Source organism: Colobus angolensis, unplaced genomic scaffold, assembly GCF_000951035.1.
Source record: "Colobus angolensis palliatus isolate OR3802 unplaced genomic scaffold, Cang.pa_1.0 Scaffold107, whole genome shotgun sequence".
NCBI lineage: Eukaryota > Metazoa > Chordata > Mammalia > Primates > Cercopithecidae > Colobus > Colobus angolensis.
In genome coordinates, this window is record NW_012111697.1 from 3,419,171 (window position 1) to 3,444,240 (window position 25,070).

At 54.0% G+C, this 25,070-nt stretch overlaps 3 protein-coding genes across 7 annotated transcripts; 2 read left to right on the forward strand and 1 right to left on the reverse strand.

Annotated features, from left to right (window-relative positions):
* Positions 1-3,019: 3,019 nt before the first annotated feature.
* Positions 3,020-7,756, reverse strand: SBSN (suprabasin). 4 transcript variants are annotated; one of them, XM_011948110.1, is made up of 5 exons: positions 7,305-7,756; positions 6,204-6,437; positions 4,460-4,525; positions 4,311-4,355; positions 3,020-3,186 (listed from the first exon to the last, which is right to left on the reverse strand). In XM_011948110.1, the coding sequence occupies exons 1-5, from the start codon at positions 7,677-7,679 to the stop codon at positions 3,163-3,165; spliced, it is 744 nt and encodes a 247-aa protein (XP_011803500.1). In that variant the 5' UTR covers positions 7,680-7,756; the 3' UTR covers positions 3,020-3,162. The 4 variants fall into 4 exon arrangements, with proteins under 4 accessions (XP_011803500.1, XP_011803510.1, XP_011803519.1 ...); XM_011948120.1 differs by having other exon boundaries at positions 7,359-7,680; XM_011948129.1 differs by lacking the exon at positions 6,204-6,437 and having other exon boundaries at positions 7,305-7,743.
* A 4,647-nt stretch (positions 7,757-12,403) lies between these two features.
* On the forward strand, positions 12,404-21,897 carry GAPDHS (glyceraldehyde-3-phosphate dehydrogenase, spermatogenic). Its single transcript, XM_011948142.1, has 11 exons — positions 12,404-12,590; positions 13,488-13,657; positions 14,958-15,054; positions 15,228-15,334; positions 18,937-19,027; positions 19,108-19,226; positions 19,565-19,646; positions 19,960-20,111; positions 20,280-20,442; positions 21,494-21,591; positions 21,678-21,897. The coding sequence occupies exons 2-11, from the start codon at positions 13,617-13,619 to the stop codon at positions 21,748-21,750; spliced, it is 1,023 nt and encodes a 340-aa protein (XP_011803532.1). The 5' UTR covers positions 12,404-12,590; positions 13,488-13,616; the 3' UTR covers positions 21,751-21,897.
* Positions 21,898-22,169: 272 nt separating this feature from the next.
* Positions 22,170-24,088, forward strand: TMEM147 (transmembrane protein 147). Of its 2 annotated transcripts, XM_011948153.1 has the most exons (7): positions 22,170-22,387; positions 22,459-22,528; positions 23,090-23,149; positions 23,235-23,371; positions 23,508-23,592; positions 23,681-23,802; positions 23,886-24,088. In XM_011948153.1, the coding sequence occupies exons 1-7, from the start codon at positions 22,311-22,313 to the stop codon at positions 24,007-24,009; spliced, it is 675 nt and encodes a 224-aa protein (XP_011803543.1). In that variant the 5' UTR covers positions 22,170-22,310; the 3' UTR covers positions 24,010-24,088. The 2 variants fall into 2 exon arrangements, with proteins under 2 accessions (XP_011803543.1, XP_011803548.1); XM_011948158.1 differs by lacking the exons at positions 23,235-23,371; positions 23,508-23,592 and having other exon boundaries at positions 22,177-22,387.
* Positions 24,089-25,070: the final 982 nt, after the last annotated feature.

Sequence of the window (25,070 nt, forward strand, 5' to 3'; positions counted from 1 at the left end):
TGCAGTGAGCCGAGATCGCACCACTGCAATCCAGCCTGGATAACAGAGTGAGACCCTGTCTCAAAAAAAAAAAAATTATATATATATATATATATATGTGTGTGTGTGTGTGTGTATGTATGTGTATATTTTTTAAATAAAAATAAATAAAGTCAATGAAAGCTTTTACTTCACAAAAGAAAGAGTCCCTTGAATTTTGCCTTTTCAAAAGCCGCCACTGTAGGATTCCTTTAAGTAGAGCCTCCCCCAATACCTGTGAAACGATGTCCAGCACAGAGCAGACCCTCACTCAGTATGTGACGTGAATGGAAGGTTCTATTTACATCAGTGCAGCAAGCAGCTGGGTGCTGTGGCTCACACCTGTATTCCCAGCACTTTGGGAGGCTGAGGCAGAAGGATTACTTGAGCTCAGGAGTTCAGGACCAGCCTGGGCAACATGATGAGACCCCCATCTCTACAAAAAAAAATTTAAAAATTAGCCAGGCATGGTGGTGTGTGCTTGTAGTCCCAGCTACTTGAGAGGCTGAAGTGGGAGGATTCCTTGAGCCCAGGAGATTGAGGCTGCAGTTAGCCATGACCCTGCCACTGCACTCCAGCCCGAGCAACAGACCAAGACTCTGTCTCAAAAAATAAATAAGACAAAATGCAGCAAACATAATGTTTACAGTTTACTTTGAAATGCATCAAAAATGTTTGATATGGGGCTAAATGGACAGATGTGTGATCAAGCAAGTATGGTAAAATCTAAGTGGTGAGAAGGTTGGTGTTCACTATAAAACTCTTTCATCTTTTCATGATGTTTGAAATGTTTTCAAAATAAAATATCGCGGGGGAGGGAAGGAGCATACGTAATGAAATTATGGTATTCCACAGAATAAGGGAAAACTCAGTGACTATAAAGTGAGGAACCTCACGTTTTTTGCACAAATGTAGGCCCCTCCCCTTGTCACTCATTGAGCTCTTATTGATGCGTGGCTTTGTGTGTTTGCATTCACATTCTGTTTATAGGCCTTGCCTCTGAGGAAGGCTGTGAATTCCCCAAGGGCAAGAACACTGTCTCTGATTTCCAGTCCCCCACTGAGGGAATATTGGAGCTGGAAGCCACAGTTGTAGAATCCCTGCCTCCCTTTATACAGGAGGAAATCGCAGCCCCCAGAGGGGAAGTACGCTGCCTTCAGGCATCTTGCTCCTGATTGAAACACAAGTCTCTCAGCACCCAGGCTAGTGCCTGGGAGTGTTACAGAAACTTCACGGGGAACCATGAGAAGTCAGGTGCTGGCGATAGACACAGCCAGACCCAGGCCTGCTGTTTTCTCTGTGGGTGCCCTTGTCCCACTGAGCTGCAGCATCCTCATCCACACAGTGGTGACAAGAAGAGGGCTTCTGCCTTTGGGTTGTGGGAGACTTAAAGAACAAGAACGGGCCAGACGAAGTGGCCTTGCCTGTAATCCCACCACTTCGGGAGGCCAGGGCGGGAGAATCCCCTGAGCCCAGGAGTTTGAGAACAGCCTGGGCAATATAGTGAGGCCCTGTTTTGTTTTGTTTTGTTTTGTTTTTGAGACGGAGTCTCGCCCTGTCGTTCAGGCTGGAGTGCAGAGGTGCAATCTCAGCTCACTGCAACCTCCACTTCCCAGGTTCAAGTGATTCTCCTGCCTCAATCTCCTGAGTAGCTGGGATTACAGGCACCCACCACGCCCAGCTAATTTTTTTTTTTTTTTTTTGTATTTTTAGTAGAGACAGGATTTCACCATGTTGGTCAGGCTAGTCTCGAACTCTTGACCTCGTGATCCACCAGCCTTGGCCTCCCAAAGTACTGGGATTACAGGCATGAGCCACTGCGCCCGGCCAAAAAAATAATTTTTAATTAGCCAAGTGTGGTGGTGCGTGCCTATAGTTCCAGCTACTCAAGAGGCTGAGGTGGGAGACTCCCTTGAGCTCAGGAGTTTGAGAACAGCCTGGGCAATACAGTGAGACTAGTGAGACCCCATTTCTAAAAAAAAAAAAAAAAAATTTAATTAGCCAAATGTGGTGGTGTGTGCCTGTAGTAGTTCCAGCTACTCAGGAGGCTGAGGTGGGAGGATTGCTTGAGCCCAGGAGGTCGAGGCTGCAGTGAGCCATGATCGCATCTCTGCACTCCGGCCTGGACGAAAGAGCAAAAAAAAGAGAGAATATGAACAACTTTGTACATGGTACCTTGAGTCTAGCAAGTGCGCTATACTCAGTAATTGTAATCGTTGTTCCTCTGGGCTTTGAATGGTGCACAGATCTGAAAATGGGGCCTTCTGTGCCCCCACTCAGGTGGCTCCTGTCACCAACATGTCTTCCACCTGAGCCTTCCATCCTTCCCCCTTCTTCCCCTGAGAGGATCCCCAGCCCCATCCCGTGTCTCACTTTTCTTATTCACCGATTCTCCCTCTCCGGTGATGCCAAAGGGCAAAGACATCTGTTTTTCCAGAATATCTTTTGTAGCTCTTCACTGTTTCTCTCCCTCCACTCACTGACTGTGTAAACTTGGTCATGTTTCTTAATGTGTGCAAGCCCCCACATGCTTCTCTATAAAATGGGGCAATAACAGTCCCTTTCACCTAACTGGGTGGTTGGGAGGAGTCAATGATGTCATGCAGGTAACGCTCCTGGCAGGCAGCCTGGCATGTCTTAACTGCACAATAAATACAAGTTATTGTTATTCTTTTGGCGCCCCACTCCCTTGACTGAGGATGCTACCTCCTGGACCCAGACCATTCTCTCCCGGTGTGTCTGTCACCACCAGTGGCTGGCAGTGCTTTTCCCTACAGGAGTCCTCCTGCCATTAGCCAGCACAAACTTTGCGCCCCAGTAAAATGTAGTTTGCCCCCATTACCTGCCCTTTTACGGCTGATCAGCCTGAAATATCCAGCTCAACCCACCCTGTGCATCAGACACCCCGACTCCTTCAGCAAAGTAACAAGAAAAGACAAGCCCCTCCCGCCTCCCTGTCCATCCCTCCTTAGGGAGCCCAGGGGACCACGATGAGACAGAATAGTGTATCGAGTTTATTCACAAATCCCAGTACAACTCCCTTCAGGGACTCCAGAAACCTGTCCCCCACCCGCAGCCCCTCCAGGTCACGTCAGCTGATGTGACAACGGCAACATTAGTCTCCCAGCAAGGGCGGGTGCCCATTTAGGGCACGATGTTGGCGACGCTCTGGAAGAGAGAAGGAGAGCAGGGTGAATGCTGGGTCCACAGTCATGACGAGGGCCTGAGACCTCAGCCCCACCCCTCAGGAGAAGCGCAAGGGGCACTGGCTGCTCTAGCCCCGGAGCTATGTTCTGAGGAACAGCTTCAGGAAGACAGCATCTAAACTTAAGAACACGAGGAAGCCAGCCCCCGCAGCCAGAGGGCTGGGGCCTCTGCAGGAACCAGCAAGCCTCATGTGTTTAGCCTCAGAGGATGCTCTGCAGCCCCCATAGCCCGGGATACACAAGGGTGGGCCTTCCTCCTCCATGACACACCCTCACCCTGGCCTGCACCCAGTCTCAGGCAGCAGATATAATAAATGCAAAAAAAGCCTGGGCGCAGAGGCTTATGCCTGTAATCCCAGCACTTTGGGAGGCCGAGGAAGGGGGGATCACTTGAGATTAGGAGTTCGAGACCAGCCTGGCCGATATGGTGAAACGCCCGTCTCTACTAAAAATACAAAAATTAGCTGGGCATGTTGGCGCACACCTGTAATCCCAGCTACTCAGGAGGCTGAGATAGGAGAATCACTTGAACCCAGGAGGTGAAGGTTGCAGTGAGCTGAGATTGCACCACTGCACTCCAGCCTGGGAGATAGAGTGAGACTCTGTCTCAATAAATTAAAATAAAGAAAGAAAGTCAGGAGGTTACTTTGAGCCCCAAGTGGGAACAAGGATTCCACAGGAGCCTCTACACTGGGGTGACCTTGCACCAGGGAGAGGACAAAGCCACAGGCTCCTCCTCTCAGCATGAAGCAAAAGCATTTGCAGCAGGGTGGGGACAGGAGGGAAGTCAGTCAGGAAGGAGGACAGGGAGAGAGAGGGAGTGAGCACAGTCAGCAGCCCCTCCCCACTCCCTGGCTCCCAGGGGCACCAGGGCCCCGGAGGTCTTTTCTGCCAGCTGGTGTTTGCCTTGGTGGAAATGAAAAGCACCCAAAAGATGAGGGCAGGGTGCAAAGGGGAGGGAGCAGGTGGAGAGAGGGAAGCCCAGGACTGGGTATCAGGTTGGAGGGTCCAACAGACACTGCGAAGGGGTCGGGGTGAGAGTGTCTATCAGGACGCAGAGCAGAAAGGAGACACCGCGGCACTCACCCTCCACAGAGCGGGAAGGTTGATGAAAGGCGTGTTGACCGAGGCCTGCAATCCAAGGACAAGAAGGTCAGTTTCCAGCGTCCGACCCACAGCCATGCTAGGGAACTCCCAGGGGCCTTCTCTCCCCTACCCCCGGAGTCCGCACTTACCCCAGAGGCTAATGGCGTGGTTGTGGCCCCTCCTTGATGGCCGGAAGATCCGCCTTGATGGTTGCCCTGTGGACAAAGCCCAGACTCTTGTTACAAACCCTTAATCCCGGGGGTCTCCCAGTTCCTTTTCCCCAGTGACCTGGTCCCCTCCAGGGTGACTGGGGCTGGGGTGGGAGGCACTGCCTTCTCACTATCCAGAAGAAAACCCAAAGCCCGTGCTCCCGTGGGCATTCTGCCTCCTGCTACCTTTTCTTCCCCAAAGCCCCTTTTAATTTCCTTAACAAAGTGCCCTCAGTCACGGAGGAGGGGCTGGTGGAAAGGGAAGGTAGAGGACCCATGCCATTATCAGGACCTAGTTTCACCTCAGCCCTGACCTCAAATCTACCCTTCTATGCCCTGTCTAGCCGCATCTCTAACTCCCCTTGTCCTTAACCCAGCCCCAGACACTCAGCCATGCACCCCAGCAGCGCCCCCAACCCCGGGTGCTGTTGCGAGCCCCAACTCCCACAGTGCACCTCTGCTCGTGGCACCCTGCAGCCTGCCGTGCCCACTCCTCTACTGCACCGTTCCTCCCCAGACTCTGTCTGGCGGCAGATGTGGCTCTGGGCTTTGAGTTTGGAGCCAGTCACATCTTGCAGATCCCAGGACCCCTTATGGAGCCTGGAGAGTGAGGGCGCACAAAAGTCCACCCTCTCCTGCTCCCCACGCTCCCTTCTTGGTATCTGTTCTGTTGTGAGTGGTGCTATTTGCCTGCCTCCAGTCTCTGTTCCCTCTACATATTTTATTTTATTATTATTATTTTTTGAGACGGAGTCTCACTCTGTTGCCCAGGCTGGGGTGCAATGGCGCGATCTTGGCTCACTGCAACCTCCGCTTCCCGGGTTCAAGGGATTCTCCTGCCTCAACCTCCTGAGTAGCTGGGATTAGAGGTGCCTGCCACCACACCCAGCTAATTTTTGTATTTTTAGTAGAGATGGGGTTTCACCATGTTGGCCAGGCTTGCTCTTGAACTCCTGACCTCAAGCAATCAGCTTGTCTCGGCCTCCCAAAGTGCTGGGATTACAGGCATGAGCCACTGAACCTGGCCTCTGTTCCCTCTACATAAATGGGTGAGAGAAACCTTCCAGAAAAACTCTCCTGGCTGGGCAGTGTAGGGGAAGAAAATCCTGGCCTGCCCTCCGCCAAAGCTGGGCACTAGCCACAGGACCTTGGCACGTCCCCTAACTTCTCTGAGCCTTTGTTTCCTTATCTGAGAATCAGGGCGCCAGCAGCCTCATCTTGACCACATCAGAGGGTAGTTACGGAGATTGCACAGGCCAAGGCTCATCTGCAAAAGCTGTTCCTCATGCTCACTCTCCTCACCAGGTTTTCTCCACAGTCAATGCCTTTGCATTGAGTGCCTATACTAGATCTTGATCTCAGGAACTGTTTCCCATTCCCCAGGAGGGGCTTCACGGTCCCCACATGAGGCCCCCTTAACCAGGAGGGCAGCTCCCTGAAGGTGGGACGGGGTGCCTGCCACCCTGTCTGATACATGCTTTGCAGATAAGGTGGCTCATCCCATCTGACCAGCTACCACCAGCTCCTCTGTAAGGGAGATGGGGAAGGGGAGAAGCACAGTGATACAGCTGCCCAAGCTTCTTTCACCAAACGAAGACTACATGGACCCCCTAAATGTCCCAAGGGTTTAATTTTTCCCTCCCCCAACCCCCCGTCCCCCATTTCCCCATCCCTGTTCACCTACATTCAGCAGCTGGTTGGCCTCCTTGCTGGCTTGGTTGACCCCATTATGAGCATTCTGTGGCTCCTTCCCGGCCTGGCCAGCAGCATGGTGGGCACCTTGGCCAAGCTTCTCCACTTCCTTTCCAGCCTGGTCAGCAGCATGGTTGACCCCTTGGCCAAGTTTCTCTGCTTCCTTCCCAGCCTGGTGGACCCCAGTGTGGAACCCTTGGACCGCTTTGTCTGCTTCCTTTCCGGCCTGTTCAAGGGTATGGTGAACTCCCTGGCCAAACTGCCCTGCCTCCTTCCCGGCCTCGTGGACCCCAGGTTGGACACCATGGACTGCTATGTCTCTCTCTTTCCCAGCCTGCCCTGCTGCGGAGTGAATGTCGTGGCCAAACTGCCCCGCCTCCCTTCCAGCCTGACTAATGCCATGATGAAGGCCTTGGACCACTCTGTCTCCCTCCTTCCCCACCTGCGAGGCAGCATGGTGGACTCCCTGGCCAAACTTCTCTGCTTCCTTCCCAGCCTCATTAACCCCATGGTGGATCCCATGGCCGAGCTTCTCTGTTTCCTTCCCAAACTGACTGGCAGCATGGTGGACCCCCTGGCCTAACTTCTCTGCCTCCTTCCCAACCTGACCAGCAGCATGGTGGACCCCCTGGCCTAACTTCTCTGCCTCCTTCCCAACCTGACCAGCAGCATGGTGGGCCCCCTGGCCAAACTTCTCTGCCTCCTTCCCAACCTGACCAGCAGCATGGTGGGCCCCCTGGCCAAACTTCTCTGCCTCCTTCCCAACCTGACCAGCAGCATGGTGGGCCCCCTGGCCAAACTTCTCTGCCTCCTTCCCAGTCTGACCAGCAGCATGGTGGATTCCCTGGCCAAACTTCTCTGTTTCCTTCCAGCCCTCACTGAGACCATGGTGGGCCCCCTGGCCAAACCTCCCTGCCTCATTTCCTGCCTGCCCCACAGCTGGGTGGGCCCCCTGGCCGAGCCTTCCTGCCTCATTTCCGGCCTGCCCCGAAGCATGGTGGATACCCTGGCCAAACCTCCCTGCCTCACTTCCTGCCTGGTTGGCCCCGTGATGGACCCCGTGGTGGATCAGTTTGTCTGCCTCCTTCCCAACCTGTCCAGCAGCGTTGTTGACCCCATGGCCAAACTTCTCTGCTTCCTTTCCTGCTTGTCCAATACCATGGTTGATCTCATGGGCTACCTTGTCCATTCCGTGGTTGAGCCCCTGGACGCCTTTGTCCAACTCCTTGCTGGTGTGGCTCCCCATGTTGCTAAGTCCGTTGAAAACCTTCTCCACTTCCCTTCCAGCATGCGTGATTCCACTGTTGATGCCATCCAGGGCCTTGCCCACCTCTCTCTCTGCATTGCTCAGCCCTCGGTTGATCCCTTCAATGACCTTCTCAATGGGGTCATCGCTGGCCGCCCATCCAGGCAGGGCCCCCAGTAGCAGAAGGAGGGAGCAGGATCTGACCAGATGTGCAAGATGCATATTGCTGGGAAGGTCGGGGAGGATGCAGAGAGGAGCCTGGGAAGCCACACTGCTATTTATTCTCTCTCCCTCTAGCCCTCTTCTCCACCCCTCATGACTCAATTACCCCTGTGAGGCACTGACTTGATCCTCAGTCAAGGAGGTGTTTCCCAGGGAGATATGGAGTTGAGCAATGGAGAGGAGGAGGAAGAGAGGGTGAGTCATGGATGGAGAAGAACTCTGGCATCTGCTTCTTGCCCTCCACCCCAGAGATGGGTGTCTGCCCTTCCAACCACCTCGTCTTTTCATTCCTCACCCACTGTCCAGGCCTCCTCTCTCTCAAACCAACCTTCCACACTCTCTGTCCCTGGGATGCAGGGGATTCCTCAACACCTCACTCCTCTCAGGCATCTAAGCCTCCAGCTCCCCCAGCAGTGAGGGGCTACAATGATGGGAGGCACCATCTGGAGAGGGAAGAACCCTAGGGGGTTTGAGGGAGTCATCAGACCTCATTCTTGTGGGCCGGCCCCTGCCCTTCACTCATTCCATTCCAGCCACACAGGCCTTCTCCCTGTTCCACAAACACACCAAGCTCATTCTTGCTGCAGGGCCTTTGCACATGCTCCTCTCTCTGCCTAGAATGCAGAACCCAGATCTTCACATGGCTGGTTCCTCCTCATCCATACTTGACTTAAATGCCAACTTTGAAAGAAAACTTCCCCTGACCATAACATGACATTAATTATATACTCTGTAGTATCACCCTTTTGTTTTCACAGCAAAAAAAAAAAAAAAAATTCTGAAATTATCTTTATTTTTTATTGCCTGTCTCACCTACTAGGAATGTAAATTGGTCATATTGGTCACTGCTGTATTCATAGCTTCTTGAACACTGCCTGGGATTCAGTAAATATTTATGGACTGGACAAATGGATGGATTCAAGGAAGCCAAGGAAAGAGGCTCCAAGCCCAAGTCTGGGTTTCACAGGGTGCTGGAGGGAAGGGCGCCTGGGTGCCAGGACAGCATAGGGTCTCTTGGGGAGTGTCACGGATTTTGGAGGGGGGATCCCATTCCTGTCACAGAACCCAGACCGCCTGCCTCCCAGGCCTTGGGCAAGGGCAGGGGGCTGATTGCCATGAGCTGGAACAGGACGCAGTGTCTCCTGAAAAGCCGGTCGAGGCAGCCACAGGGAGGGGCCGAAGACCCAGGGCAGCAGGAGCCTGTGAGACAGAACCTGGGCTGGGGCCAGGTGCTCACCCTTCCTGCCCTCCCCGCATGGGCCCTCCTAAGCCCCAACCTGAAGCTCCAAGTGTTGACATTTTGGCTCAGGTTGGAGGGGAAACAGCTGAGAGTCTGTCCTTGGGCATGAAAAGGGCATTGGAAGGAAGGGCAGGTGGTGGTGTGCAGGCTTGGGGCAGCAGATGGATCTAGGAGCCAGTTTGGAGGAGGCTAAGACCAGAACAAGAGCAAGTGGGTGGCTACAGTGGGTGCAAGGGTGAAAGATATTTGGGTTTTGGTGCCAAGGGGAGAGACTGAGAGAGGGGTGGAGGTGGGATTGCTGGTGGGAAGGCCAGGCAGGAAGGAATGTGCAGGGTGTGAGCAGCTGGAGGTGGCAGAGCTATGTGTGTGGGTGCCCAGGTGTGGCGAGAATCTGCACGTGTTTTCAGGCTTTGCTCAAATAAGGGTGCTAAGGCCCACTCCCCTCAGAGGACCCAGGGTTCCTCTCCAGCTCCTGGACACTTGACTCCACCCAAAGACAGGCATCCCAGGACACATACCCAGAAGCTTCTGCCTTCTCTGGGCTCTGCCTATAGAGGGTGACTAAGTGTGCCACCTCTCCAAGCTTGAGTTCATCAAATCTGTTTCCCGGTTTCACACTCCAGGGAAAAAGCCAACTTTCTGGGCAAACTCAGGTGTGGTTTTTCTGCCCTGGTCCAGGGCCGAAATGATCGAGTTTCCCACACCAGGAGGTGGCTGGGCAGAGAAGAGTGGGTGATGAGTGTCAGAATCCTAATCCACCCGGAGATCAAGAGGTGGGGTTTCTCCCACTTTGAACTGTGTTCCATCTTCTTTTTGTTTTTTTGGAGGCAGAGTCTCACTCTATCCCTCAGGCTGGAGTGCAGCAGCGTGATCTCAGCTCACTGCAACCTCTGCCCCCCAGGTTCAAGTGATTCTCCTGCCTCAGCCTCCTGAGTAGCTGGGATTACAGGTACATGCCACCACACCTGGGTAATTTTTGTATTTTTAGTAGAGATGGAGTTTCACCATGTTGGCCAGGCTGGTCTCAAACTCCTCAGGTGATGACCTCAGGTGATCCACCTGCCTCAGCCTCCCAAAGTGCTGGGATTATAAGCGTGAGCCACTGCACCCAGCCAAAATCAGCCCATTTTTAATCCTGGTTTTGTCGATGTTATATTTTTCACCTCCTTGATTGTACACCAAAATGTAGCCCCCTTTGTTTAATTAATCATCTGTGTTTTGGTCTCAGTTCATTAAAACCTCCTCACCTGTACACCCAGTTTACTTTCTTCTCCCAGGCTATCAAAGAACGAGAACCTCACCCTGCCCCAGTCCCATGGCAGGTGCTTGGCAAATGAATTTCCCATGGATGTTGGCGGAAGGAAGAGGTTATGTCATTCTGCCCCTTCTTGCATCCATCCCTCTCTGGGATGGTGACTCCTTCCTGGCGCAAACCCCGACTCCCCCTGAATCTTGGTCACAGCTGCGTGTCAACCTGCTGTGCAGGTGAGGGTGCCTGCCTGTGAGTTACTGAGGTGCAAGCAAACCCCTACCCCGGGGCTGCAGGGGAGGAAGCTGTTTGTCCACTTGTTCTTTGTCAGATGTTTATTGAAACCCTGCTTTGTGTTGTTCTAAGTGCTGGAGGCACAGTTGTGAACAAACAAACAAGAACGGGAGCCCTGTGAGGCTTAGAGCCCAAGGGGGAGACATCGAACAAATAAACCAATCGATAGATCATGACAAACTACATGAAAAGCTACAAGGAAAAGAATGGGTGCTGCCAGAAGATGTGACGTGAAGAGTGTGATAAGATTGGCAATCAGGGCCTGGCAAGATGGCTCACGCCTGTAATCCTAGCACTTTGGGAGGCCCAGGTAGATGGATCACCTGAGGTCAGGAGTTTGAGATCAGCCTGGCCAACATGGTGAAACCCCATCTCTACTAAAAATTAACCAGGTGTAGTGGCGCATGCCTGTAGTCCCAGCTACTGAGGAGGCTGAGGCGGGATAATCGCTTGGATCCAGGAGGCAGAGGTTGCGGTGAGCCAAGATCGCATCATTGCACTTCAGCCCAGGCAACAAGAGAGAAACTCTGTCTCAAAAGAAAAGAAAAGAAAAGAAAGAAAAGAAAAGAAAAGAAAAGAAAAGATTAGCAATCAGATGAAACCTGAGGAATTGTCATTTATTCATTCAGGCATAGTTTATTGGGCTAATGCCTTTTTCCAATTTTCAGACAGGGTTTGTTCTGTCGCCTGGCTGGAGTGCAGTGACACAATCACAGCTCCCTGCAGCCTTTACCTCCCAGGCTCAAGTGATCCTCCCACCTCAGCCTGCCTAATAACTGGGGCAACAGGTGTGCACCAACACACCTGGCTAATTTTTTTATTTTTTGTAGATACAGGGTTTTGCCACGTTGCCCATGTTGGTCTCAAACTCATGGGCTCAAGTGCTCCTCCCACCTCGGACTCCCAAAGTGTTGGGATTACAGGCATGAGCCACTGCGCCCAGCTCACAAACACCTTTTAAGTGCCAAACACTTTTCTTGTCAATGGGATAAAGACAAGTGACATAGATGACGTCCCTGGTCTCTCAGAGCTTACAGTCTGGTGGGCCAAGACAGTTGGCAAGAAAACAATTTTTAGAGAGACATGTGCTCTAAGGAAAATAAAAACATAGACAGTGTAGCCCTAGAGAAATTTTGCACATTGGAACATAACCCAGAATGGAGAAGTCAGACAAGGCTTCCTGGAAGATGGGCAGAGATTGGGGGGAAGGGGATGATGGCTGACAGTGACAGAGAAAGGAGGAGCTTAGATGGGGAGTCTAGAAAGCCTCTCTTAAAGGGTGGGGAACCAAGAGGCAGCCAACGGAAGCCCTGGGTGGGTTTTCCAGGCATATGGAGGCAGCTAGAGTCACTCCGGGGGAGAAGCCAAGGAACAGTATGGAGCCTGTGTACTTCAGGAGACGGAGAAGAGGAAAAGGCTTTCAGGAACGGTGTAAAAGGTGGAATTCCAGGCTGGGTGTGGTGGCTCACTCCTGCAATCCTAGCATTTTGGAAGGCTGAGGTGGGAGGATCGCTTGAGCCCAAGAGTTCTAGACCAGCCTGAGTAAAAGAGTGAGACTCTCTCTCTACAAAAAAATAAAAAATAAAAATAGCCTGCCGTGGTGGCTGCACATGTAGTCCCAGCTACTCAGGAGGCCGAGGCGGGAGGATTGCTTGAGCCCAGGAGTTCAAGGCTGCAGTGAGCCATGATTGCACCACTACACTCCAGCCTAGGAGACAGAGTGACACCCTGTCTCAAAATAAATAAACAAATGATAATTTTAAAAAGTGGGATTCCACTCCAGACAGCAGGGCAGTGCGTGGCCATGGAACGGTGGTGCATGCTGACCTCCCATGCCTCTACGGGGATGGGATGCGGTGGTCTCAGGCCTCTGGCTTGGGTACCGCCTCCTGGGTGGCATCACTAGATACTGTGACGTCACTGGGTACTGTGACATCACTGGGCACTGTGACATCACGGCAAGAAGCCCCGGACCCACCAACCCTGGCGCTCCGCACGCACGTCAGTAACATCGCGGCAGGTCCTGGGGCAGCCAGGCCAAAGATAACCTTATAAGAGGCCATGTCGAAGCGAGACGTCGTCCTCACCAATGTCACTGTTGTCCAGTTGCTGCGACAGCCGTGCCCGGGTAAGGGAAGCAGCGGAGGGCGCGGGGGAGGGGTGGAAAGGGTAGTGTGGAGCATCTGCACTCTCACACCTGTGCCGCATCCCGTCCGCCCTTCCTGGTGTGTGCACCATCTAGGGACAAGGGGATCGTCTGCCCTCCCTCCCTCCACACCCGCCACTGTGCTGGCAGAGTGGGGTCTACCGCGATGGCGGGGAGACCGGGCCTCCGCCCCGCCCCCAGGGCTGGGTAGGCTTTGCGCCGCTATCACGCGGTGGAAAGAGCAGAAACGAGGGCGCATCGGAGGCTGCAGCCTTAAAGTGGGGGAAACTGGGAGGGCTTAGGAGGGGCTTATGGAGAACCCAGGGGTGCTGGGCTTCCATGTAAAAGTGATGTTCATGGCGCTTTGCGTGAGGTGGGCTTTGTCCTCCCTGTGATGCACAAAACAAGGACACTTGCAACCCTGCCGGGGACGTACTGACCACTTCGCAGGCGAGAGCTCAGGGAAGCCTCACCACCACTTGAGAAGGCCAGTGTGTGCCCGCAGCTTAACAGAGGTTAAGAAAGGGCAAACTACTTCGTTAGTCTCTCAACTAGGGCGGCGCGCGCGCACACACACATACACGCAGTTATTCTAGTCGGAGGAACCGGGTCTTCCGGGTGGACTGCCCCCATTCCCACGCTGTTCCCTCACTTCCCACGGGCGGGGGTTGCAGGGGTAGGTGGGGCCGGGATGGGGGCAGGGCTTGGGTCCAGGAGACCCTGGAAGACACAGGAGCAGACAGGCTTAGCAGCCATAACAGCCATGAGACTTGAACCCCTGCCCTGCGCATCACTGCTCCGTGGCCTCGGGCTTCATTTTCCCCTCTGTAAAGTGGGTTTATAGCACATTCCTCTTGGGATTCAGTGGGAGGACAGCAGTGAGGAGCTCAGCACAGCACCCAGCTAGCCCCCAGGCTTTTCTCCAACCCAGGGAGAAAAGAGCCCACACCAGTCAGGGAGGAAATAAAGCCATCGCCGCCTCCTCGCCCTGCTACTCCTCCTCCTAAGATGGGGCCTGTGCCCCGGGAGCTGACTGTGGGCATCAACGGGTGAGTCTACTCCAGCCCCTGATCAGTCTGAAGCCTTAGAGCCCAGCCCTTCCTCTGGCTGCTAACTGGGGGCACCTCCACATTGGCCCCCATCAATGCTTTCATTCCGACGACCCTGGAGAAATAGCCCGAAGTAAGGCAGACAGGGCCCCACGCTCAGCCCACATTCTGGTGGGGAAGACAGTAATCAAATAAGGAAATGACATTGTTCAGTAGAGTGTGCTGGGAACAGCATAGAACCCAGTGGAAAAGTAAGGCTGGAGAGGGCAGCCTTTGCCAGTGATCAGGGAAGGCCTCAGGGAGAAGGTGTCATTGGAGTTGGATCAGAGTGATGAGGTGCAGCCAGCTCTCAGGACACCTTGCTGGGGAAGGAGTCTTCCAGGCAGCGGGACAAGCAATGATTCTGGGGCAGAGGCGAGTTCGGTGTGGTCAGGGACAGCCAGGAAGTCAGAGTGCCTGGTGTCCACCAAGCAAAGGGAAAAGGAGGGAGGCCGGTGGGAAGCCCAGCGGGGGCTGCTACACCACGGTGAGGAATGTGGATCTTGTTTTACTAATGGACAGTCGTGGATGTTTTCATGCCAAGAGACATAATCTGTCTTGAAGCTTTAAAAGATCTATCCAGGCTCACACCTGTAAACCCAGCACTTTGGAAGGCTGAGGCAGGAGAATCCTTTGAGACCAGGAGTTTGAGAGCAGGTGTTTGAGGCCAGCGTGGGCAACATAGTGAGACCCTGTTTCTACAAAAAAAATATTTTTAATTGTTTAATGAAAAAATAAAAGATCCATCCAGCTACAAGGTTAAGAATAGGGGTTAGGAGCCAGGCACGGTAGCTCAGGCCTGTAATCCCAGCACTTTGGGAGGCTAAGGCGGGTCTATCAACTTTAGGTCAGGAGTTCGAGACCAACTTGGCCAACACAGCAAAACCCCATCTCTATAAAAAATATAAAAATTAGCCAGGTGTGGTGGTACGCGCCTGTAGTCCCAGCTATTTGGGAGGCTGAGGTAGGAGGATCACTTGAACCCAGGAGGCAGAGGTTGCAATGAGCCCAGATAGCACCACTGCACTCCAGCCTGGGCAAAAGAGCTAAACTCCGTCTCAAAAAAAAAATAGGGGTTAGGGAACGGATTGGGAGAGGGAGCTGAAAAAGCAGTGAAGGGGCTGGTGACGTCATCTTAGCAAGAGATAACCACGGCTGGCACAGAGGTGGTTGCCTTCTTCCCTTGGATTAAGGATTCCCAACCAGCCTCCTCTCCATTACCCCCTCTCTCCCATCCCTTCCTCTGTCTGTCCCCGGCCAGATTTGGACGCATCGGTCGCCTGGTCCTGCGCGCCTGCATGGAGAAGGGTGTTAAGGTGGTGGCTGTGAATGATCCATTCATTGACCCAGAATACATGGTCAGTAGCTGGCAGGGGGCAGGAACAGCAGGGTGGGACTAGGGTGGGAAGGGGGCTCAGGGAAGCTGTATGTAAGGCTCTCAGCTGCAATGTGAGACCTTCACCAAAGAGGGGACTCTCTAGGGATCTTTGCCCTGCCACCCCAAGACTGGGAGCCATTCCATCCCCCACAGGTGTACATGTTTAAGTATGACTCCACTCACGGCCGATACAAGGGAAGTGTGGAATTCAGGAATGGACAGCTGGTCGTGGACAACCGTGAGATCTCTGTCTACCAGTGGTAAGGAGAGCATCTGTCTGATGCACAGCTATGACATATTGAGACAGGGGATGTGGAAGTGGCTAAAATGGGATTCCAGCCTCTCACATGGGGTTCTGAAACCACCCCCAAAATTGCATGTGCATGCCTCTAGGTACTAATTTGAAGAGGGGAGTCTCAGATAGGTCCTTCACCCCTAAAATGGTTAAGAAGCCCTAATCTAAAAAGATGTCTCACTGTACTCAAGAATGCTTTTTATTTTTTGTTTTTAGGGACGAGGTATCACTCTCTTGCCCAGTGTGGAATGCAGTGGTGTAATCATAGCTCACTGCAGCCTTGACCTCCCGGGCTCAAGTGATCCTCCCACCTCAGCCTCCCGAGTAGCTGACACAAGCCACCACACCTGGCAAACTTTCTGTAGAGACAAGGTCTTGCCATTTGGCCCAGGCTGGTCTCAAACTCCTGGTCCCAAGCAATCCTCCCACCTTGGCCTCCCAGAGTGCTGGGATTACAGGCACGAGCCATCATATTTTGCTTTAATACACATTTTTATGTTTTCTTGTGGGCATATCAACATGTCCAGAACTCAACTCTTGATCCCCCTTCAACCCCACACCTATTCAGCTCCCACTGACCACTGCTGGTCAACTGTGCCTGAAATCCAAAGGGAGGAAGGTATAATGAGGCTTGGGCGAACATCCGAACATCCATTCCCATCATGGCCTGAACCAGTGTTTCAGGTTTACTTTAGAATGCCCTGGGCCGAGAGAAGGGCTGCATTCAGTTAGTTGGGAGAGCTTAGAATTTTATTTTTGGCTGACATTCACCTTTCTAATGTAAACTATTAGCCACACCTGGCTCTGTGGCTGCCTGGGGCTTTTACACGCACACATGCACATACACACAGGCACACTAGTGAACCCTGTCCTGGCCCAGGCAGGGTCTGCAGCAATCTAATCTCAGCCCTTCTCCTTGTAGTTACTGGGGGTAGGGTGAGTGATAAAGGAGCAGGGATGGGTGCAGGAAGTTTGCGGGCGGGCGGCAGAGACTGGAGAGTCAGTGAAAACAGAAGAAAGCTGCTTAACTCAAGTTTGAAATCAAGACAGCGAAACAACTCCAGCAACATAGTTATCACGCAGACTTCAACGTGGCCACCACCATTCCTGCCACTTGGAGTCATCCCCCTTCCCCACCCAGCTGCCCCCTCCATCCACGGCCCCAGCCCGGGTGCTGCCTTCTCTGGTCACTCGTGCAATGCAATGCGGTTCCTCGCCCCTCCAGCCCCCTCTCCATCCCTGCACTGTTGGGCTGCACAAGCCAAGCTGTGTGCCTGCACTCTGCCCTGCGCTGCCGCTAGCTGGCTGGGTGACCTTGGGCAAGGGACCAAACTTGCCTGAGCCTCAGTTCCCCGCTGTGATGGGGAATGCACCACAGCAGTAGCTGGGAGCACGAGTGGAGTGAACAAGTGATTGTGGACACTCAAATGGGCACTTCCCACAAGGCCATGGCCTTGCAGGGAGGGCTCTGTCAACTGGTGCCACCACAGTTGCTCTGGCATTAGGAGGTACAGGCCCTGGTAGACATTCAGAACTTCCTTTGAATGAATGAATGGAATCCTCAAAACAGCCGGTGGGCAGGAGGCTGGGGCCCATGGCAGCCTTGGGGAGGGCCTGGGGTCTTCTGGGGCACATTCCTTGCCTCAGGCCAACTCAGCAATTGCTGCAGAGGAATCGGAAGTGTCCCTAATTTGGAAGGCAGGAAAGGGGGGTAGCTGAGAAGAGCTAGTTGGGCCAGATGATGGAAGGCAGACTGACAGAGCAGGAGACAGGAAAAGGATAACCATGTACTATGGCCTTGCGGGGCGGCCGATTCATTCACTCATTCAGGCAGTGGAAACAGGAGTGCAGACCCGAGCTGGGGCCAGCCACCTGCACTCCAGCAGGCTCTCCCTCTCACTCCCCTCCGCCCTGACAGCGGTAAAAAAAATGCAAAAAATGACAGTTGTAGCACTTCCTCATTGGGTTGTGAAGGTTACATGAGTTTAATACAGGTAAGGCACTTAGAATATGGGCACAGGACAGGTGTTCAGTAAACATGTATAAAATGGCTAAAAAAAAAAAAAAAAAAAAAAAACATGAGGCCAGGTACAGCGGCTCATGCCTGTCATCCCAGCATTTTGGGAGGCTGAGGTGGGCGGATCACCTCAGGTCAGGAGTTTGAGACCAGCCTGGCAAACATAGCAAAACCCGTGACCATTAAAAACACAAAAAATAACAAAAAAAAACTAGCCAGGTGTGGTAGCGCATGCCTGTAACCCCAGCTACTGAGGAGGCGGAGGCAGGAGAATTGCTTGAACCTGGAAGGTGGAGGTTGCAGTGAGCCAAGATCGTGCCACTGCACTCCAGCCTGGGTGACAGAGTGAGACTCTGTCTCAAAAACAAAACGAAACAAAACAAAACAAATAAACAAAGAAAACCCATGAGGCCAGGCACAGTGGCTTACACCTATAATCCCAGCACTATAGGAGGCCAAGGATCACTTGAGCCCAGGGGTTCTAAAGCACCCTGGGAAACAAAAGTGAGACCCCATCTCTACAAAAAAAATTAAAATTTAGCTGGGCATGGTGGTGTGCACCTGTAGTCCCAAGCTGCTCCGGAGGCCAAGGCAGGAGGGTGACTTGAGCCAGGAAGATCAAGGCAGCAGTGAGCTCTGATTGCACCACTGCACTCCAGCCTGGGCGACAGAGGAAGACCCTGCCTCAAAACAAACAAACCCCACAAACACTGATTGAATCCCTCATTGAGGGGAGCAGGCTCAAGGGCAAAAGAAACAGACCTACACAGCCGAGAATCACAGAAGGAAAGCACTCGGTTACTCGCGATAAACCTGGGAAGGAAGAAAGCGGAATACAGTTTATTCACTTAATGCTTGTTTGCTAAAGCCAAGTAGATAACGGCAATACTAGATGTTTAATGTGTTTCAAATACAAACGTTTGTCAAAACACCAAGTAAAAACATAAATTTATAAAACAGGAAACCAGAAACCTCCCCCTACTTACCTTTCTAATGTAAACCATGAGCCACTGCTGCCCCAAGGCGGCCTCAGGCTTCAGGTGTCCTCCAGGAGCTTTTTCTTTAATGCAGTGTCTGTTTTCAGGGACTCTCCTGGCCCTTGGCAGCCAGCTTCCTATTGCAGGAACTGAGGGTTTAGAAGGGTTCGTGGCGAGGTTGTCGGGGTTGGGGACCAGAAAGCAGCCAGGCAGGCGTCACAGTCACAGAGTCCACATCCCGGGCAGCATACGGAGAAAGGGTCTGAGCTGGCTGACAGCAGTCAGGGTTGGCGCCTCTGAGGAGGTTGAGGGCTGAGTTGGGGAGGTCACCGTCTGTATCCAGGCATAGCAGAGGTGGTGCAATCAACAAAGGGAAGGTGGTCCGAAGTGGGGCAGTGGTGAAAAGCTAGGCCAGCGGAGTGGAGCCCATCTGGAGCAAGTAGGTATGTGGGTGGGAGACGCAGGTGGCTGCAGGGGGGCCGGCACCTGCTCAACCTTTCAAATGGTGAAAGCCATGTACGAAGGTGGGGCTCAAGCAGGGGAGACTGACTCAGCCCTGCCACTACCCCACAGCAAGGAGCCCAAACAGATCCCCTGGAGGGATGTCGGGAGCCCCTACGTGGTGGAGTCCACAGGCGTGTACCTCTCCATAGAGGCAGCTTCGGTAAGCCGGGGAGAGGTGTCCAGGGCCAGCTGGGGGGATGATGGCGCCAGAAGCACCTGACACCCGTGCGTCCTCCCCAGGACCACATCTCAGCAGGTGCTCAACGTGTGGTCATCTCCGCGCCCTCGCCGGACGCACCAACGTTCGTCATGGGTGTGAATGAAAACGACTATAACCCTGGCTCCATGAACATTGTGAGGTAAGGGGGGCAGCGACATCCTGCAATGTGTGGAAGGGAGGGTAGACTCGTCCTCCCCACTCTCAGCCCCACTGGATTCCTGGTCACTCCTGGCTTCTGCTGCTCCTTCCTGAAACTATCTGCTAAAAACGCATGACTTCTGGAGGACAAGCTTGGGGAGCCTCCCCAGCTGCATCTCAGTGCCTCCTTCAGTCTGACGGTGTTCCCACAGATCCCTCTCACCCTCATCCTGACATTTCACAAAACCAAGTCTACGTGCATACCCCAAGAGGGGTAAGGGTGGAGGGGTGGCTCTGCAACTCACCTCACAGTGCCCGTGCACACCTTGGCTGTTGCAGCAATGCGTCCTGCACCACCAACTGCTTGGCCCCCCTCGCCAAGGTCATCCATGAGCGATTTGGGATCGTGGAAGGGTTGATGGTGAGTTGAGGATGACGGGCTGGGGCAGGATGGCAGGGAAACCCCAACCTCTTCTTCCCAGGCCTTGCTTACTATATGGAGTTAAGAGGGAGAGACTGGTTTCGGGAGGAGAGGCCCACCAGTGCAGAAGTCTTTTAAAACACTGTACAACCCTCAGGCAAGGCTGGACCCTGGCCTGAACACATCTCCTCCTGTGGTCTGTGCTGGTGGCCCCACCAGCCTCCACACCTAGGCCACCACCCTGGTCCTGGAAAAAAGAGGTATGGGAGCTTAGGAGTATGAAGGCCTCATCTTGGTCCTTCTCTTCCCCAAGACCACAGTCCATTCCTACACGGCCACCCAGAAGACAGTGGATGGGCCATCAAGGAAGGCCTGGAGAGATGGGCGGGGTGCCCACCAGAACATCATCCCAGCCTCCACTGGGGCTGCGAAAGCCGTGACCAAAGTCATCCCAGAGCTCAAAGGGTATGAGGACAAGGAGCTGCAACCAGGGTGGGGGCGTACCCTGGGAGGACTGGACTGGCCCTCAGTCCTTAAGGGGAAAGCAGGAGCCTGGCCTGGCCACAGGGCAAGGGGAGATGGAGGGCAATGTTCCTAAGTTCTGACTCCTGTTCTTCCTGGGGGATTCTCCAGGAAGCTGACAGGGATGGCATTCCGGGTACCAACCCCGGACGTGTCTGTTGTGGACCTGACCTGCCGTCTCGCCCAGCCTGCTCCCTACTCAGCCATCAAGGAGGCTATAAAAGCAGCAGCCAAGGGGCCCATGGCTGGCATCCTTGCCTATACCGAGGATGAGGTAGGGGCTGAGGAGAGGAGATCCTGGGAGGAGCCCTCTGGGGAGGGATATGATTTCCACTTGCCAGGGAGCTGCTCTCAATGTGTCAAGACAGAAACTGCAGGGCAGGAAGGGAGATCTCCCTGCCTCAGGGCCTTTGCACTTGCTGTTTCTTTGGTCTGGAATGCTTGCCCCCCCAGATGACCACACAGTCTGTCCTTACTTCCTTCAAGTCTCTACTTCAACCTCCCTCTTCAGCAAGGCATCCCCTCAAAAGATGTTCTTTCTGTGGCCCTATTCCTCACCTGAAATTTCTTGTCAGTCACTGTTGACCCCAATGGTGTGTGCATTCCAAGAAAAGAGGGATTTAGGGGCTGCATTTTCACTTTTGTGGCTCCAACCTGGCATACAGCAGGTGACCAATACATGCTTAGTGAACAAAAGACAACAGTTCTCATTTTTTTCAATACTTGTTCAGGGCCAGGCCATGGCCAGGTGCCTTCTCTGTGAGGAGTGGATGCCATGGTCATGGTGGACGCCTGTATGTCCACCTTGGTGCTGTCTCCCTGCATTAACTCCTGCAGGTCCACTTTCCCACAGTTACCAGGATCTTTTGTTTTAATGGAATCACACTGCATCACCCATTTTTAGGAGTGAAAACACTCCTGTGGCCTTTCATGACACTAGGGCTAAAACCCTCAGGTTCTCCGTTCCTGCAGCTCCTTCCACCTCAGACACTGTGTTGAGGGCCAGAGCCAGTGAGATCTTCCTAGTCATCTAGACCCAGGCTCATGGCCACCCCTCAGAGAGGCCCTCCATACTGGCCCATTCCAAATGCTTGCATTATTCCTAGGAAAGGGATGTACTGGTACAGCATGAGGGTGTTTGTGACCTGTGCCCTTTGGTCAGACCCCAGTAGAGTGCCTTGGTCCCTGTCCCCAGAGACTGAACACAGTAGGGCTACATCAAATATAGATGAATGCATAGATGGGCGATAGAGCTAAGAGCTCTGTCAGCTCCTGGAGGTCCTTGCTCTGCTGGACACACTTATCTTTGAAATTCTGACGCCCAGGTCGTCTCTACGGACTTCGTCGGTGATAGCCACTCCTCCATCTTCGATGCTAAGGCCGGCATTGCGCTCAATGACAATTTCGTGAAGCTCATTGCATGGTAAGGGGAAAGGGGCTGGAGACTTGCAGGGGAACTAAGGGGTGTCGGAAGGAACCCCCTTGAGCCTGCCAATCCCTCCTCCACAGGTACGACAATGAATACGGCTACAGTCACCGGGTGGTCGACCTCCTCCGCTACATGTTCAGCCGAGACAAGTGAAACGGAAAGGTCCCTTCTTTCCTTCCCAGGGGCCAGGGCCGGAACATGTGCCTCCCGTTCCTGCATCTGGCTGCCCGGGGGAGGAAGGGCACCCGGGGCGGACGCCCCACGCCGCTGGGTCCATGGTAAAATAAAAAACAGTGCTCACAGCTGCGTCCTGTATTTCTGCGCCGGTCACGGCGGGTTCTGATCCGGGTTTGAGGCCCGCCCCACCCTTACTCGATAGTCTGCGCCCACGGGCGAGGGGTCGCGCTTGACGCCAAGCCGGGTTCCACTTCGGGAGACAGAGGCAGCGAGAGAGGCCCCGCGTGGCCGGAAGTCACTCCCCACAGCGCTGGGTCGGGAGTGCTGGCAACCAGGCCCGGCTACGGGCGCTCTGACGTCACTGGGCGCGACGCCCCGCGCCGAGACTACGGATCCCAGAAGGTCGCGCGCGGGCCCCCGCCAGTCAGGTGGGCGCCAGGTCCTGGCCGTGGCGAAAGTACCGGCTGAGCCGGAGACCCGCTGCCGGAGACGCCGCCTCGCGATCCCCGCGCGGGCGGGACCGGGCGGCCGGCGTCATGACCCTGTTTCACTTCGGGAACTGCTTCGCTCTCGCTTACTTCCCCTACTTCATCACCTACAAGTGCAGCGGCCTGTGAGTGCGGGAAGGGCGCGGGGCGGAGAGGGCGCGGGGCCCGGGCCGATCCTCACCTCCCTCTTCTCCAGGTCCGAGTACAACGCCTTCTGGAAATGCGTCCAGGCTGGAGTCACCTACCTCTTTGTCCAACTCTGCAAGGTAAGGGCCGCCGGACTCCACGTGCTCTGGCCCCCAGGCTCTGCAAACCCAGGGACCCGCCCCCGTTGCGTATACCCCGCCACGGTGGGAACGCCCTCGGGACTCCGCATAGGGAGGCGTCAGGATACCTAGAAAGGATGGACTTTAAAGAGGGCACGACCAGAGAAGAGGCCCAAAAGCAACTTTTGCGTCACACTTAGTAAAACTGAGAAACCGTCAGTAGTGTGGTTGGCTAAGAGGTGTTTTCTTTTGGTGCGATTAAGAGTGATTACTGATTCCCTACATGCTGTTAACACTGCCCAAGGAGCAGCACCTTCAGACCTGACTCAGATGCCCTGTGATCACCCAGAACTCAAACTTCCAGCCCGCTCGGGGACCCGGGTACCTATCCTCTTATCTCCCCCATTCCTGTAATCTTGCCACCATCTGGTGATTCCTCTTCCAGATGGGTCCCCAGAACCTGTCCTGCCCTCCTCATACCCACGAACTTCCCACAAATCCCACGTGGTTTATCTTGATCCCCTCACCTTGAAGTGACCTCTTTCTGCTTTCTGTTCTCAGATGCTGTTCTTGGCCACTTTCTTTCCCACCTGGGAAGGCGGCATCTATGACTTCATTGGGGTGAGAGGGGCCAGGGAAGGGCAGGGAGTGCAGGAGTGGGGCTCCCTGTCCCCTGTGCTTACTTAAGCCTCAACCTGACCCGCAGGAGTTCATGAAGGCCAGCGTGGATGTGGCAGACCTGATAGGTCTAAACCTTGTCATGTCCCGGAATGCCGGCAAGGGGGAGTACAAGATCATGGTTGCCGCCCTGGGCTGGGCCACCGCGGAGCTTATTATGTCCCGGTGCGTGCAGCAGCCTGGAGCCCAGACACCTGAGAAGGAACACCTGGGTTCCACGGGGGTGCTGGAGGGCAGGGGCTCAGAGCCTGGTACTGAAGGTGTCTGGGTACTGGAGAATCCCATCCTTTGCCTTCCTCAGCTGCATTCCCCTATGGGTCGGAGCCCGGGGCATTGAGTTTGACTGGAAGTACATCCAGATGAGCATAGACTCCAACATCAGTCTGGTAGGCAGTCCTGCTCTCCCACACACACATTTCTGCTGGCAGCCATACTCCTACCGAGGCCTGGCCCCGACTTTCTGCCTCCCTCCAGGTCCATTACATCGTCGCATCTGCTCAGGTCTGGATGATAACACGCTATGATCTGTACCACACTTTCCGGCCGGCTGTCCTCCTGCTGATGTTCCTCAGTGTCTACAAGGCCTTCGTTATGGAGTGAGCTGGGTGGGGTTTAGGGCTGGGTCCAAAGTGGGGTGGGTTATCTAGTCTCCCTCCCTTATTGTGACATTTTCCTGCAGGACCTTCGTCCACCTCTGCTCACTGGGCAGCTGGACAGCCCTACTGGCCCGAGCAGTGGTAACGGGGCTGCTGGCCCTTAGCACCTTGGCCCTGTATGTCGCCGTTGTCAATGTGCACTCCTAGACTTGGTGTCTCAGATATTGATGTACCCTTTCCCTGCCTCGCTTCAGGTTTTAGTGAAGTAAATAGTATTTGGAAAGTTGCTTCTGCCTCCATTTCTCTCTCTTGGAAACTGTCTCCCAATACCGTGCCCACCTGGGTCCCAGAGGCCCTGGTTCTGGCTCAGGAGCCAGGCAGTCAAGCTGGAAGCTACCCAGTCACTGACTTGTCCCATGTCCTGTTCCTCAGGCTCCTAGTTTGCCAGGAGTAGACAATGTTTGGATGATCTTTGAGCAGTGGCAGAGGCCAGGGCCCTCAGGGAACAGGTGATAGAGGGGAGCTAGAATCCAAGAGAAGGCCCTTGGGGGCTCTTCGTCTCCTCACAGCCTCAACCTGGGCCTCCCCACATGGGCCCTTCCCGGGCTGGTTACCTCCGAGGCTCCTGGCCCCAGTGTCCTCCTCCAATCCATCCTCTGTATGGCAGCCAGGGGACCTATCTGAAACCCATCTAACCGGGTCATCCTCCCGCTTGCAACCACTTGCAGCCCCCTTGTTATACAGCGGACAGTCCAATTGCTCGGCCTTTGGTTTTATCCAACCAGCAAAATCAGCTTTTCTGAAACTGCTCCCTAGAGTAATTTGCCCAGCCAGATTCTTAACATCGTTCAAGCCGTGGGGTCAGCATGAGGCTGGGGGGAGAGTTGTGACTGTGAGCTCCTCAGTTCTATGGCCCTCAGATCAGATCCCAGCCTGAGCCTTCTCAGGGTGGAGTGGAGAGACAGCTGCAGCCAAGGAGCAGAGCAGTGGGGCCCCCAGCTTTGACATTGTCCTGGATGCCCCCCTCCACCCTCAGCCTTCCTTGGTCCACTGAAGCCAGCTCCCCGCCTCTCTGAGGGGGATGTGTCAGAAGTTTTGAATGTCATGTTTAAGCTCCACTTTGATGCACACCTTCCCCACTCAGGAAGATGCTCCCCAGCCCTGACGTTCCCAGTGGAGTGCCCCAGGGAGTAGGTTAGGGCAGTTGCCCCTCCTCTTCCTCTAGGCTATTGAGGTTCCATATGATTTTTTTCTTTTTTTTTTTTTTT

Coding starts and splice junctions, on each gene's coding strand:
- GAPDHS (XM_011948142.1), top strand. CDS start 13,617: ATGGGGCCTGTGCCCCGGGAGCTGACTGTGGGCATCAACGG. Junction 15,055..15,227: donor TCATTGACCCAGAATACATG/GTCAGTAGCTGG, acceptor CATCCCCCACAG/GTGTACATGTTTAAGTATGA. Junction 20,443..21,493: donor TTGCCTATACCGAGGATGAG/GTAGGGGCTGAG, acceptor TCTGACGCCCAG/GTCGTCTCTACGGACTTCGT.
- SBSN (XM_011948102.1), bottom strand. CDS start 7,679: ATGCATCTTGCACATCTGGTCAGATCCTGCTCCCTCCTTCTGCTACTG. Junction 4,356..4,459: donor CCACGCCATTAGCCTCTGGG/GTAAGTGCGGAC, acceptor CTTGGATTGCAG/GCCTCGGTCAACACGCCTTT. Junction 3,187..4,310: donor ACCTTCCCGCTCTGTGGAGG/GTGAGTGCCGCG, acceptor TCTCTCTTCCAG/AGCGTCGCCAACATCGTGCC.
- TMEM147 (XM_011948153.1), top strand. CDS start 22,311: ATGACCCTGTTTCACTTCGGGAACTGCTTCGCTCTCGCTTACTTCCCC. Junction 23,372..23,507: donor GCGGAGCTTATTATGTCCCG/GTGCGTGCAGCA, acceptor TGCCTTCCTCAG/CTGCATTCCCCTATGGGTCG. Junction 23,803..23,885: donor TACAAGGCCTTCGTTATGGA/GTGAGCTGGGTG, acceptor ATTTTCCTGCAG/GACCTTCGTCCACCTCTGCT.